General features: G+C 44.0%; 1 protein-coding gene across 1 annotated transcript; it reads right to left on the reverse strand.

Annotated features, from left to right (window-relative positions):
* Positions 1–6,642: 6,642 nt before the first annotated feature.
* npas4l (neuronal PAS domain protein 4 like) lies at positions 6,643–10,523 on the reverse strand. The gene is made up of 8 exons (XM_061087937.1): positions 10,346–10,523; positions 10,050–10,195; positions 9,835–9,934; positions 8,916–9,171; positions 8,719–8,828; positions 8,143–8,278; positions 6,775–8,048; positions 6,643–6,671 (listed from the first exon to the last, which is right to left on the reverse strand). The coding sequence occupies exons 1-8, from the start codon at positions 10,521–10,523 to the stop codon at positions 6,643–6,645; spliced, it is 2,229 nt and encodes a 742-aa protein (XP_060943920.1).
* Between the last annotated feature and the right edge of the window lie 2,601 nt (positions 10,524–13,124).

A 13,124-nucleotide genomic window follows, 5' to 3' on the forward strand; every position in this document is an offset into this window, starting at 1 on the left:
CTGTGACAGTGTGTTTATCAGTTTGATTGGAAGCGACCGTCGTCATGTTCTGCTAACAAGCTCATTAAAATGTGGCTCATTAAATTGATTTGCAAAGGCCACCATTAAATTAGGCATTAATACTAATTTCTAATTTAGCTTCGGCAGACATCAGTTCCTCTGTCATTTATAAATCTTCCTTTACTTGATTCTATATGTTCATTAATTAATTCGCAGTGAAAGAAATAATTGGATGTGATCTACTTAATTTCTTTTCAGATGATTTTCTCTGCGAGTCCTTCAGGAGACATAGCGCTCCGTGTTTATCTGTATCGAGCCCTGATAATCAGCGGAGGTGGAGATGTAAACATGTTTGTGCTGCATGCCCTGTATACACATACCAGTATTCACGGTGCTGGAGGTCAATCACCAGCATTCACCGCCATTTTCACCAATTACTTCAAACACCCACATTTATTTTGCATGAAGAAGAAGCCCCACTCGGAAAATCAGTAACTTCCACAGATCCACCTATGTGCTGCTGTGTATTGGGTATCCAGCACGGAGCATTGATTTTCTGAACTCGCAGGTTGAGCTTATGGAGGGTAAACACACAATATATATTGAGAGACTTTCCTCCTTAAAACCAGTTGTGCTGCTTGTGCAGAAAGAGGGGGAGTAAAACCCGTGATAATCTGGTCGGGATTCCTGTAAAGCACAGTATTACATCCAGGCACGTTAATCCCCACTGGAAAGACTTTTATGAGAAAATGTTTTCTTCAATACACGAGAATTTCCATCTACAAAGGATATAACATGTTTATCAAAGCTCCACACGGAGGGATGCTCGGGGCTCTGCTGTGGACAGGTGCTTTGGCCTGAACTCCTCCCGGAGAGAGAAGAGCAGAAAACAAATCACATGTAAGTAGGCTCCGCTGCTAGTGCTGCCGTTTGTGTTCTGCTCCCTGGTTGGCTGGCCTTTCTCTCATGAATACCAACAGGACGTGTTGATTCTGGGATCCTGTGTGAAATCAGAGCACTGGTTTCCATGCATGGCAACAAGAGGAACAGAAGGGCTCCTGAAGGAACAGGCTGTGGTCTATTTTGGGCCCTTTTGTTTAACCCAATTACAGAGGCATTGTGGGCTGACTGAACCAACACCAGTCAGGTGATGCCGCCTGCTTTGAAAAGTGGGACAGCAGCGATGCAGACATGGTAATGTGATGCAGCCAAAACAATGTCTGGCTGTTTTATACTGAGAGACAGGGAGAAAAATGAATAACACAGCGAGAAGGATCTCCCCGAGGAGCAGGAGAAAGGAAAAGGCAGGTTCAGGTTAACATGCAATAACAGCTCGGGTCTCCCTCCTGACAAGCCTGCGCCGCCTCTTCGTGACATCGGGCGGTCATCATCTTAAGTCATAGCTTCCATCTGCCGAAAAGAATCCCGGAGCGAAGCAGACAAATCGCGTTCCTAGCTGGGATGGCTTTCCACATCATCTGTTTCAAAATAAATGTGTAAGCTTTCAATAGAGCCCTCAGGTCCGGCCCCAGTGAGGACAAAAGCAAAGGAGTGGTGGCCGCTCACGTTGCTGACGTATATATGATATTGGGTTTTTCTGCATTAAAATGATCCTATGAAATCTAAACACGCTGCAAAGACTCATAAGTCAAAGCAAAGGCAGATATGGAATTTTTCTGAATCAGGGGCCATCATATACACAGAGGGGCCAATGCTAGAGACGCACAGTTAAGTCATTCCTTGTTTTCTGTTACATCTACAGTGAATATATTTGTAAAATGGTTCCTGTTCTTCATAAAAGATTCTCAACACATTGACAGCCGTCATCTGAAGTCCCTGCTTCTGTCTGCCCAACAATCCAAGTAGTTCTTACCTGGGATGGCTGTTCCACATCATCTCCTTCAAAATAAATGTATACCCCCAGATAAGTTTTCATTACAGCCCTGGGGCCCGCGGCTGCAGTGTCGACAAAAGCTAAGGAGCCTGCCAATAAACAACACGGCACTGCCACCTGTGGCCCTGCTATCTGAAATCAGAGAGAGCCTCAAATTGGAGAACTTTTTTCCTCTGTGCCTAAACAGGTGGCTTTATGAGGAGCCACCGGTGAGGCAGGATATGAAACTCTAGCTGCTTGTGGGAAGCCTTGACAACGGAGCTCATCCACCGTGTGTTTAACTGCAGTGAAGCGCCTCTCCCTCAGCATCCGCCAGAGAAAGCTCTCCACTGAAGCAGGGCAGGTGACAGTTGTGCCCGTGTTTCTCCTTTGCAGCCCCACACCCATCCTCAGATAGAGCAGATATGAAACACAGCATAATCTGTAATCACGTTTCATCATCCTCTCATTCCACTGCTGGCACACTCCCACACCACTTCGCCATTAATTCAATCTCACATCAGATTAATTTAACATCAGGGAGACAGAGGGGGGGAGCCGCCTGTGTAATTAAGTGATACATTAACTCCAGCTATAGAGATAAAAGTGTGTTTGTATCTCCTATTGTTTTTACATCTCGTTGTCTTTATCCTGGAATCTACAGATTCTTATTTCTGTTCTCAGTCTGTAACATCCGTTTCCACACAAACACCCACTGATCTACTACTATCTTGATACATTTTTTTTAATATACTTCATTGATTTCTAAATGAAATTCTGCACACACACGGCCATGTCTGATGTCATTACGATCACGTAACCACAGCGACAGACGAGTGTCAAACATTCATGTGCTGCTGTGCTGTGAGTAACCTGCAGAGATGGGTGGGATCTTCACACATGTGAAAAGGTGGAATCTCTCGCCGGCTCCTCGGTGTGGAGGATGCCGTCGATGTCACCGTACCCTCGGGGAAATCACCGGTGTTCCAGGTGACGCTGAGTGATGGAGGAGGAGTGGAGCAGAGCAGATGTGGGGACTGGTTCAGAACTTTATTTGCCATTGTACCCTTCAACACACATCCCTCTTAATTAGGTCTCTGTGGATCGCAGCAGGCATCTGGACTGTTTGCTCATGAACACACTCAATGATGTCCTTTTGTGCTCTCATTGGCACACACACACATCTCTCTATAGTTGTGAGGACACTCGCTGGTACAATGCATTTCCTAGCTCCTTACCCAAACCCTAACCTTAAACCTGATTCAATCCCTAACCCTATAACCAATCTTAACCCTTCAAAAGCCCATTGAAATGTTCTTATTCTGTAGGGTATATGCTTAAAATGGTCCAAAAACCCATACAAGAACACACACACACATATACACACACACACTCTCTCTCTCTATATATATATATATATATATCTCTCTCTCTCTCTCTCTCTCTCTCTCTCTCTCTCTCTGTCTTTCTAACAGACACACACACACAACATACTTGTTGAAGTACTATCACAGGATGGACATGCATATATCTGTGTTATTTGGAGGCTGTTGGAGCTATCACTCCATCTAGTGGCTGTTTCAACTTGCATAAGAAAAAAAAAACATGGGGGGTTGGGGGTCTGCACTGCACCAGCATGGGGGGTTGGGGGTCTGCACTGCACCAGCAGCGTGACTGTAGAGCCCCCTGTGAGCTTCTTGTTCTGGATCCATGCGCATGGACCCAGCACTTCACTGGACCCTGAACCTTTGTTTAACCACGTTAACCCAGTCAATCCACTTCTTTGTCTAACTGTTAATTTATGCCTCTGTCCAAACACGTCATTGATTCCTCTGTGTACAGTTTATACACACTCATTGGTCTGACCATGTGGAGCTGTGTGGAGCCCAGTGGACGGTGTGCTGTTTTTTTTATGTCCAGCCACCATCACATCAGTTACAGAACAAAGTTTTTAAATATAAGCATTTAAATATACAGTACACCCAAATTGTGATAAATAACTGTTCCTACTTAAACCTAAAAGCTGCACTAATCAACAGTTTTATATAAACGATTACTTGGGTTATTAAGTTCTGTGTGAAAAGGTCTCGTTTGAAGTCATAAAGGCTCATAAAGAATTATCACCTTCTTCTGCAGCTTCCACGGATCTAAGGTAGATTTCTTTTTCAAATACTTTCACTTTTACTCCACTTCACGATTTTGCAAATATCTGTACTTTCTATGCTTTACATTTTCACCTGGTTTTGTATTTTATTTGAAAAAGTAAATTATAGTTAAAGGGGAATTGATCCAGTGAGATCTAATCAGAGCAGGCAGGCAACATCAGACCTGCATCACTGGGGAAGAAACAGCTGAAATGAATTCAGAAGAGGTCACCGCCAAGACTCTGTGATGGACTGTTGCATTATGGAATAGGTTACATAGTCAGTACTTTTACTTTTAATCCTTTAAAGTGTGACTACACCCCCAGGTCCAAGCCAAACTCCCCTCACTGCAAGATTTTGAAAAAGTTCTAAAAACTGGGAAGTGGACTGGAGGGGCGAGGAAGGCGGGGCTGGAGGTGAGACAGGGCGAGGGAGGCGGGCCTGGAGGGGAGAGAGGGCGAGGGAGGCGGGCCTGGATGTGAGAGAGGGCGAGGGAGGCGGGCCTGGATGTCAGTGTTACTGTGAGTGACGTCTTCAGGCCATAAAAATGGAGAGCGACACAGAATTGAAAGGCACCTATACCAAAGGGGGGTTATTTAATGGTGGGGGACTTTTCCCTTCCTGAATGGACATTAGTGTAGTAGAAGACCAGGTTGGTCCGGCCCAGGTACGCCCGAAGACGCAGCTCTCTTTTTACAGAGGCAGTTCAAGTGTAACAGACGATGGAGGCTGTTGCTGGTAGAAGGCTAATGTTGGTTAGAATAAAGATATGTAATTACCATGAATATATTTGTAGATCGTACATAAAATGTCTGACAAAAGGGACACACTGTCCAATGTCCTGTCTGTCCTGACAAGTGTGTGTATGTGCAATCTCTGTTAGAGAATTTGTGTTGCAGGGAGGCACCAATGGTTACTCTACGTATGCTACTGGAATGAGATTAGACCACAGTTTGTCCATAAACACTATTTCCTCTGTCTGATGATATTCGATATTACTCCTCTCCCACAATCTGCACTGCAATCCGTGATGTTGGTGTATATGGAGGAGGGAGTGGTTGGTGACACATGTGGCCATATTTGGCCTCAACATACATCACCTGCCTCCAGATCAGCCAATAGCAAAATTGCTATAGCCACATTTACAACAGTAGAGGGCAGTGTGTCAAAATGCGCCTTCACCACACTTAGTGTCGAATTCAAACACTGTGCTCTAAAATGTCAAGATTGAACCTGAATCTATCAACAACACTGTATTACCTGTATATGTATTTTTTCAGCTGTAAAAGAAGTGTAGGGATTTAGTTACTTATTAAGTTTATTTAAATGCAAGAACCTACTTAAGTAAAATGGCTCAACTTCCTCCTCCACCAGGAGGGTGAGTGGAGACCAGCACAGATATCAGAGTGTGTAAATATTAGAGTTAGATCCTTCTGGCCAGCTGACAGTTTGTTGTGCTGCTCCCAAGTGGCCAACAAATAAACAAGTATTTTCATTAATTAATTATTAATTAAGTTATAGTTTAGTTTTCATAGAAAATGTTGCATTGGACACTTAACCAAATTATCATTAGTGCTTAATCTCAATCAGGCAGGTATTATCATTATTATCTTAGAGGAATAAACTAACTTTTATTTGTGTAAAATATACAAGCTTGGTAAAGTAGAGGAATAAAAGTTATATGTGGTTCTTGAGTCTGTTTTATGGTAATAATTCAGTGCACTTTTCAAAAAGGGAAGTCATCTATATTGTACATCTGTGATGAGCTCCTGCGCAGGAAACTCATTTATATAACACAAGACTCACTTTGTTTTTCATTAGATTTATTTAAAAATCAAACATTTGGATCAAATTTACAGGAATAACACAAATTACATGAACATTCAGACATTTACAATTTTAGTACCATGTGGAAAACATTATGTGGAAGGAATTAAGTTTCACATCGAGTACGGTTCACTCTGTCGACATGAGTATAACTTATTCATAAAACTGTGAGATGTACCAGAGGTAGGTGTTGAATTCACAGTCATCATTATCTCACTGCTCGCTGACTGAGGTTCTTTTTATTATTCATATTAGCTTCAAAGCACTGAGGGCACGAACAAATGAGACGCTTAAAAAAAAGGAATACAAATATTATCTTGTAGCATACTGACTTATCAACATTTATTAAGGCACTAATAACAAGTATTTAAAATTGCTCTTTGTTGTGATTTGATTAGTACGTTTGAATTCTAGGTCTCATCTTCTCATTTATACAACTCTGGTGGCAAAGACATGATAAAGTGCTGGATAGGAAACTGTGGTCACTTCGTATTAGAAGAAAAATATATCTCTGTGTCAGCGTGTAAGTGTTGACAGTACCTGTTTCATAAAATATAGTAAAACACTAAAGAGAGTAGACAGCAGTCTGGAGGAATGAAGACAAAGCTGTAGCCCTGAAGAGAACAGCATCTGCTTAAGATTCTTTTCTACATTCAAAAATACGTCAGCAGGGGGAAACTTTCTGAGCAGAAACGTCCTTTAAACGTCTTTGTTCAAGTTCTTCTTTGGATCCAGCGAAGGAAGATTGTCCTGACAATATGTCATACAACTGCTAGTACAGTAAGTCACAGACTTATTTCAGTACAGGTGTTCTTTAGCAAGTCCGTCTGAAAGGAAACAGAAAATAATGTTAGTAAAGTAAAAGGTCAACAATATCTGTAACCTTTAGCAGATTAAGAATGTAGTAACTGCACTGTTAATATAAATTACCTTGCTGAAGGCTAATGTGCATATTGTGGTTGAGTTGATGCAACCCAGTGTTTTGGTCATAGCGTGCAAACTGCAAACTGAAGGGATCCATGGCAGTGAACCGCTCTGCAGGCAGCGTCTCCTCTGGGGGGGCCGTGGAGGGGCCGAGGGGCTCCTGCTCCAAATGACAGGGCCCGCTCCTGCTGCACACTAAACCCTGCTGATAGGAGTACGACACACCAGCCGGGTCGTACGTGTTGCTTTTTCTTGTGGCCGTGTCCAGGTCTTTCAGGATGCTGTCGATCACGCCGTCGTCGAGGACCAGGTCACACTTGAGAGGAAGGACAGAGGGGTGAGGTGGGTGCTGGGGCCAGTCACCGGCTGAGGGCAGGGGGCTGTGAGCCGTACGCTGAAGGGGCTTTATGGTGTGATACATGTCAAAGCTACTGGCCAGAGAGGAAATCTGCTGCGCCAGGATACTGATCTCTGCCTGCTCCCATTCATTGTACTGGTTAGACTCTGAGGACGTAGGCGACTGGTTGGGGGTTAGAAGACTGGAGTGTGCATGCATCACTTGGTGCTGGGGCACATGTTGCACTTGGAAAAGGTCGCCCCCTTCTGGCTGCTCTAGAAGGCTGTAATCGTCTTGATGCAGAGCACATTCCACCAGGCTCCCACACATGTCGGACGCCGACGGGTAGTCTGGAACCAATCGAGCATCAGATGTACAAGACTGGAAATCATCGTTTGGAGATGAGGAGGAGGAGAGCGGAGAGGTCGGCCTGACCTCACCAAAGGCTGCCTGGTCAAAGGAGTGTCCAGCGGCCGCAGGGAGGGAGTCGGAGGGCCTTGGGTGACAGGTGAGCGCTGCCTCTGGGTAGGAGTAGTAGGAGGGAGAGGCCTCCGGGGAGGACAGCAGCTGATCGCTGTATCCGTGCACATCCATCAGGAGGTCATGGCTGAGCTCTTCCTGCTGCAGAGGGGAGCCGGAGGAGGCCGGGCTGTAGGGAGGCGTGAAGAGAGCGGTGGGGACGTCACCCGAGGGAACAGGTGAGCTCCCATCTCGGGAGTAGACACACGCCGAGTAGCCTCGCTCCGACTCCCTCCTCACTCTGACACCTGCTGGCTCCTCGCTCTGGCTGTCGGAAGTCCTCTGCCTTTTGAAAGATTTAGTGTTATTGTAGGTCTGAGAGTGTGGAGCCTGTTGAGCTGCAATATGGCAGGAGTTAGCCGGAGATGATGGCCTGAAGGCATCGCTGCCAATTTCCTTCTGCAGGAATCTGGCCTCTGTTTCACTACGAGAGCAGAAGAATGTGTTATAAGTCAAGGTTTTTAGGTTTGGAAGCTCTGCAGCCTGTTTATCGGTTTGTCTGAAGCAGTTTTTCATACCTGATGATGTAGTTAGTGCAACTGATGCCCTGACACTCAGAGTCCTTGATAGCTCGAGTGTAGACCCAGGCCCAGGACAGATCCTCGCACTGGAGTCTCAGCACCATCTCCACCTGGAAGCCCTCATCTGTGTCTACTGGAGCAGACAGAGAGGAGAAAGTTAAGTTTAGTACGATCCATCATCACAGGGAAATCAGGGCTTTTACTCTCAGATGTTTGATAATACGGCGGAAAAAATCCACACATGCACATAAATTGGCATTTTCCTCCTCGCTCTTTTGGAAATTAACAATGTAGTGTTTTAACATCCCTGTGGATCATCTTGAGCTGATTCCAAGCTTCTCAGAAACAGTGCAAGATTAAAAGATTAGGGAGGAATAAAACTAAAAAATGTAGAGATATTTGGAGATTTGCAGACTGCAGAGAAAGGTCGGCGGGCCACATTTTCTATGATTAAATTGAATTTCCAAGTTATGTTTATTAATTGTTTGACAATTATATTCATCAAGGCTGTGGGCTGTTCAGTATTCAGTGAAATGCAGTGTGAGTGCTCCCTGCTGTCGATTGGGCACTTACTTATACTTCTGTGAGAATCTGCACTCAGCGACAGGTCGTCAGGGTGGATGAGGCTGTACCACGATCGCCCGGTCATCTCATCGGCTGAATACCCCAGATAGAATAAAACACTGTAAGACAAAGACACAAACGTTAGTCAGGAACAAGTATTAGGACATTTTAATGCTATCAGTTTGAAGGTGGGACAGTCGTTGTACCTGTCTGACAGCTGAGTGAAGCTCATGTCCAGCCTGTGGACGCTGGTGAAGCTGTGACAGAAGCTGGAGTCGGAGCTGCTCAGCCGGTTCACTGTGGGGGTGCACAGGGCCACAAACAGAGGACCGGGGGCGGTGGAGGGGGACGGACTGGGCAGAGGGACGGACTGGAAGCTGCCCCTGACCAGCATGGAGCAGGAGCTGCTGTGGTGCAGCTTGAAGGCCTTGGAGGTTTGCATACAACATATGAAGCTTCGCTCTGAAGGAGGAAACAAGAGAGTTTAGCTTTAAAACTTTATCCAGGGGCGGATCCAGGGGCAGGCCCAGGGGGCACTGGCCCCAGCTCAAATCTGAATGGCACTGATAGTAAACACTTACAAACAAAACTACCAACAAATATAAAACAATTTAAGAAATACACAAGGTGCTTGAACAAGGTAAAAAAATCAACATATATTCAATGATGTGAAGCTTTGCTCAAAGATCTAACAAGGAATCACTTAAATATGCACCTTATTGAATCAGGAATTATTAATGGATGTTGGACATATACTTGACCTCTCTGTGTAAACTGTGGCCCTTTGATTGCCCCCGATTTAGAATAAACATAAATCTGCCCCTGCTGGACTTTACTGTGAGTCACTGTAGATTACATCGAACCATTTCAATTTAGAGCAAAAATTACATCTGACATTTTCTGCTCACCAGCTTTTTTATTAAATTTTACTTTGCACAAGGTCAGAATTGGGGGGTAATGAATAGATTTATGGTACAAAAGGAGCCGTGGTATCCAGGAGCATGGCACTAAGTGCATCAGCAACATAAGTAGCCACAAATCTCCATGGTTACTGTGCTAATTATACACAGGGTTACAAACAGAGAGTTAAACGCTACATGGCCAATTTGAAGTCTTTAAAGTTACCTGTTGATGAGTTGTTTTCCATGTCCAGGTTTAATTTTACATCGTCAACATCAGAGGCTTCCAGCATGTCATAGAAAGTGTGTCCTTGAAGCACGTCAATCTGTGAAAGTCACATGTTCATTCAATACAACACGTTAAAGCCCAGAGTGAAATAATCAGGCAGTAAAGGCAATATTTCACAGAGAAAAAGTTTAATATCAAATCTGCAGACTCACCATTGACAGACCCAGGTATTCTGCTACATTTTCCGACACATAGACCAGTTTCCCGCGGGAGGTGGTGACCAGGACGAAGCCGTGCAGAGCCTGGAGGAAGGCCTCGTACGGTAGAGAGCAGTGAGGTCCGTCCCCAGGGAGGACTCCTGAGAGAGGACAGATAGGTAAAGCTTTGGTGAGCATCTCTGCAGTCACAGCTCTTTTCTCTAGGAATTCATTCCCATTTGGTTTGGCAGTGACACATGCTGACTAAAGTTTGAAAGTTATAAAAGTGTGACTGAAGTTAGTTGACTCACCCCGGAGGAGGACAGACTTCCTGATGTAGGTGCAGATGGCTGCCATGGAGTGCAGGTAGGACAGACGCTCCTGGTCGTCGTGGGGGATGGGAAGCAGAGCCCGCATTTTCCTGATCTCGTGATTGATGCGGTCCCGCCGGGATTTGGACGCTCCTTTGGTGGATCTGTGAGAGACCATGTTGGATGAGGTCAGAGTTTGGATGAAAACTGGACCAACTAAATCTGGAGAGCCAGAGTTCAGAGTCACTCCTTCCACACTTTAATTTGAAAAAAAATCTTTCTCCTCCATGGGAAATCTAATAATTGGCCTGAACAGATCTAGCCTCTTTTTCACAATTCAGCCCCGGTGTCTCCTCCCCATGAGCAGAATGGGACTTTGAATATGGAGGGTTCCTATGGAAACTGCTCTCAGTAGATGCAGTCTGTGTGATCACTATCTGTCTGGGCCCATCCACAGAGAGCCGGGGCTTTTATAGCTGCCAGGGCTTCAGCGGGGGCGTCGCACACAAAGGGGGAGGCAGGGCTTCTGCTGCTGCTCCCTTCCCTGCCTTATACAGTGGGTGTCCTCAGAGCGGTGGGGGGGACCCACGTCATAAGGACACACAAAGTGCCACAAAAGGAGAAATTACACCAGGATGACTCCCAGTGTGTATTTATGATAATGGGAGAGTAAAAATAGATCATTGATTTTTCTTCAGGAGGCTGATACAACTATCACAAGATTAGAAGTTTATTAATGAATCTATATTAATACTGTTCCACTATAAATTCACAGACACTATAAATCCCCAGTGGGATTATTCCATGTGAATTCAGGTAATGTTGTTGCAGGAGGTTTCTGCACCAGATCAATATGACTGAGGCTAATCTTGAGTGACTTGATAATCATTTTAATGCAGCATCACTTAGCAGGATTAGTACCATGCACCTACTGGGCTGCAGACAGTGGGTGATGTGTGAAAACTGGTGATTGCGAGTGTTCCCAGCAGGCGTGTGTTGGTTCAGCCACTAGAGGACACATTGCAGTGAGGACGAGGAGTTTCACTCACCTCATCTGTCTGGAGAACAAGCTGCGGTCATGCTTGTGCCCGTGATGAGGGAGCGTGCACGGAGCCCTCACATGACATTTGCAGGAGTTGCACCATATAGTCATTGTGTCGCTGGAGAAGTCACCTTTAAGATTAAACACAACATGATCAGATGTGACACAGAGGAGATGGAACAAATACAACAACAACAAAAATCAGAATATTATTCATTTCCTTTTAACAAATAATAGAAGAAACCTGTCTTCTTCTCCTACCTCTGCAAGCTTCAGTGTGGATGATGAGTGCTGAACTCACGTGAGTGTCCCTCCTTTTATAGCCCATCATCCGACACCGCTGATCCAGCTCAGCCAGTGGGCAAGTAAGAGACAAAACATGCAGAATGGGATAAGGTTACATGTTGTGATGCTGCAATGACAAATGAAGGAGGAGGGTTATATTTAGTGAAGTGAGGACCAAAATAACCTGATGGATGTGACTCACGATCTGATTGAGCTCTAACAAATCATGGATAAGCCTTTTTTTGTGTGTTTTTGTACTAGAGGAAACCATCAAATTAACAACATATTAAATGACCTATTCACATTCATGGGAGCCTAATTATCAAAGTCCTGTGTAACTGTCACACTGAGGGACTGTTCAACCTCTTACTTTAAAATTGATTGTTCACATTTTAAAGCAATTTGAACTTGTATTTGTTTATATATAATATAATAGACCCCTAACTGGACCCCTGTATTTTGTGCAAACTGGCTTTAGGGATTCACCACTACAGTGTTGGAAGAAACACACGGATCCTTTACTTTAGTAAATGACTATAAGGCAAATCAAAGTTCTGCATTTTAAATCCTAAGTACAGAGTAAATACAACTAAATTCTTTTAAACCATCAAAAGTAAAAGTTCTTGTTTTGCATAAAAATGACCCCAGGGACAGAAGTAATAAACAACATTATGTGTATAATGTGTAACTGCCTGATGGAAGTGGAGCTAGTTTGAACAACTTTACTAACATTTAAGAGGTTTCATTCACTGGTTTCCAACCTAAGGTTTGGGCCTTTCCAAAAGGTCACAGGAGAAACCTGAGGGTTCATATGATGATTAGTGGCAGAGAACAAATGAACTGAAACACAAATCACTTGCAAACAACACAAACATCCACAACAGGACACACTCACAACTACACACTGATTTTCTTTCATTATTTCTCAAGTCAAAGGGTAGGTTTCATATTTAAGAGCTTGCTGTATTTCAGAAGGTCAGGTTTTTCTAGTGATGGAGTAAAAAGAAGGACATTTTATTCCAAAACGTGGTGGAGTGGAAGAATTACGTAGAAAAAAACTGAAGCCTCATGTGCAGGTACTTCATTGCACTGTCTGCACTTGACCTGCTGCAGCTGCATGAGTGCAAATTATCATTTTAAAGGCAATTTCACCTCAGATACTTCTTATGTGAAAACTGAGCTTAAGCATTTGGTGGAGGAGGCAAAGCTCAGAAATGACCATGACGCCAAAAAGTGAAATACTTATATATGTTTTAAATACTACACATAATTGAATATGGAATCTCTGGTACTGAATTAACCATTTCATCAACACAAATCATGTTTATAATGAATTAGTAATTAACACAAATTAGGGAAACACATTAATATCAAGGTGCCAGAACAGTGTTAAACTTCTCTGAGTTATTAAAAAGGGCCAGCACCCCAAACAGAAAATATGGTTCAAAATAT

The sequence above is a fragment of the Limanda limanda genome, chromosome 15 (assembly GCF_963576545.1).
Source record: "Limanda limanda chromosome 15, fLimLim1.1, whole genome shotgun sequence".
NCBI lineage: Eukaryota > Metazoa > Chordata > Actinopteri > Pleuronectiformes > Pleuronectidae > Limanda > Limanda limanda.

Excerpts from the sequence above, each read along its gene's own strand:
- npas4l (XM_061087937.1), bottom strand. The coding sequence starts at position 10,523 with ATGGTCTCTCACAGATCCACCAAAGGAGCGTCCAAATCCCGGCGGGAC. Across the intron at positions 8,829-8,915 it reads TTCACTCAGCTGTCAGACAG|TGTTTTATTCTATCTGGGGT; the intron begins GTACAACGACTG and ends TTTGTCTTACAG. Across the intron at positions 8,049-8,142 it reads TGCACTAACTACATCATCAG|TGAAACAGAGGCCAGATTCC; the intron begins GTATGAAAAACT and ends CTGCTCTCGTAG.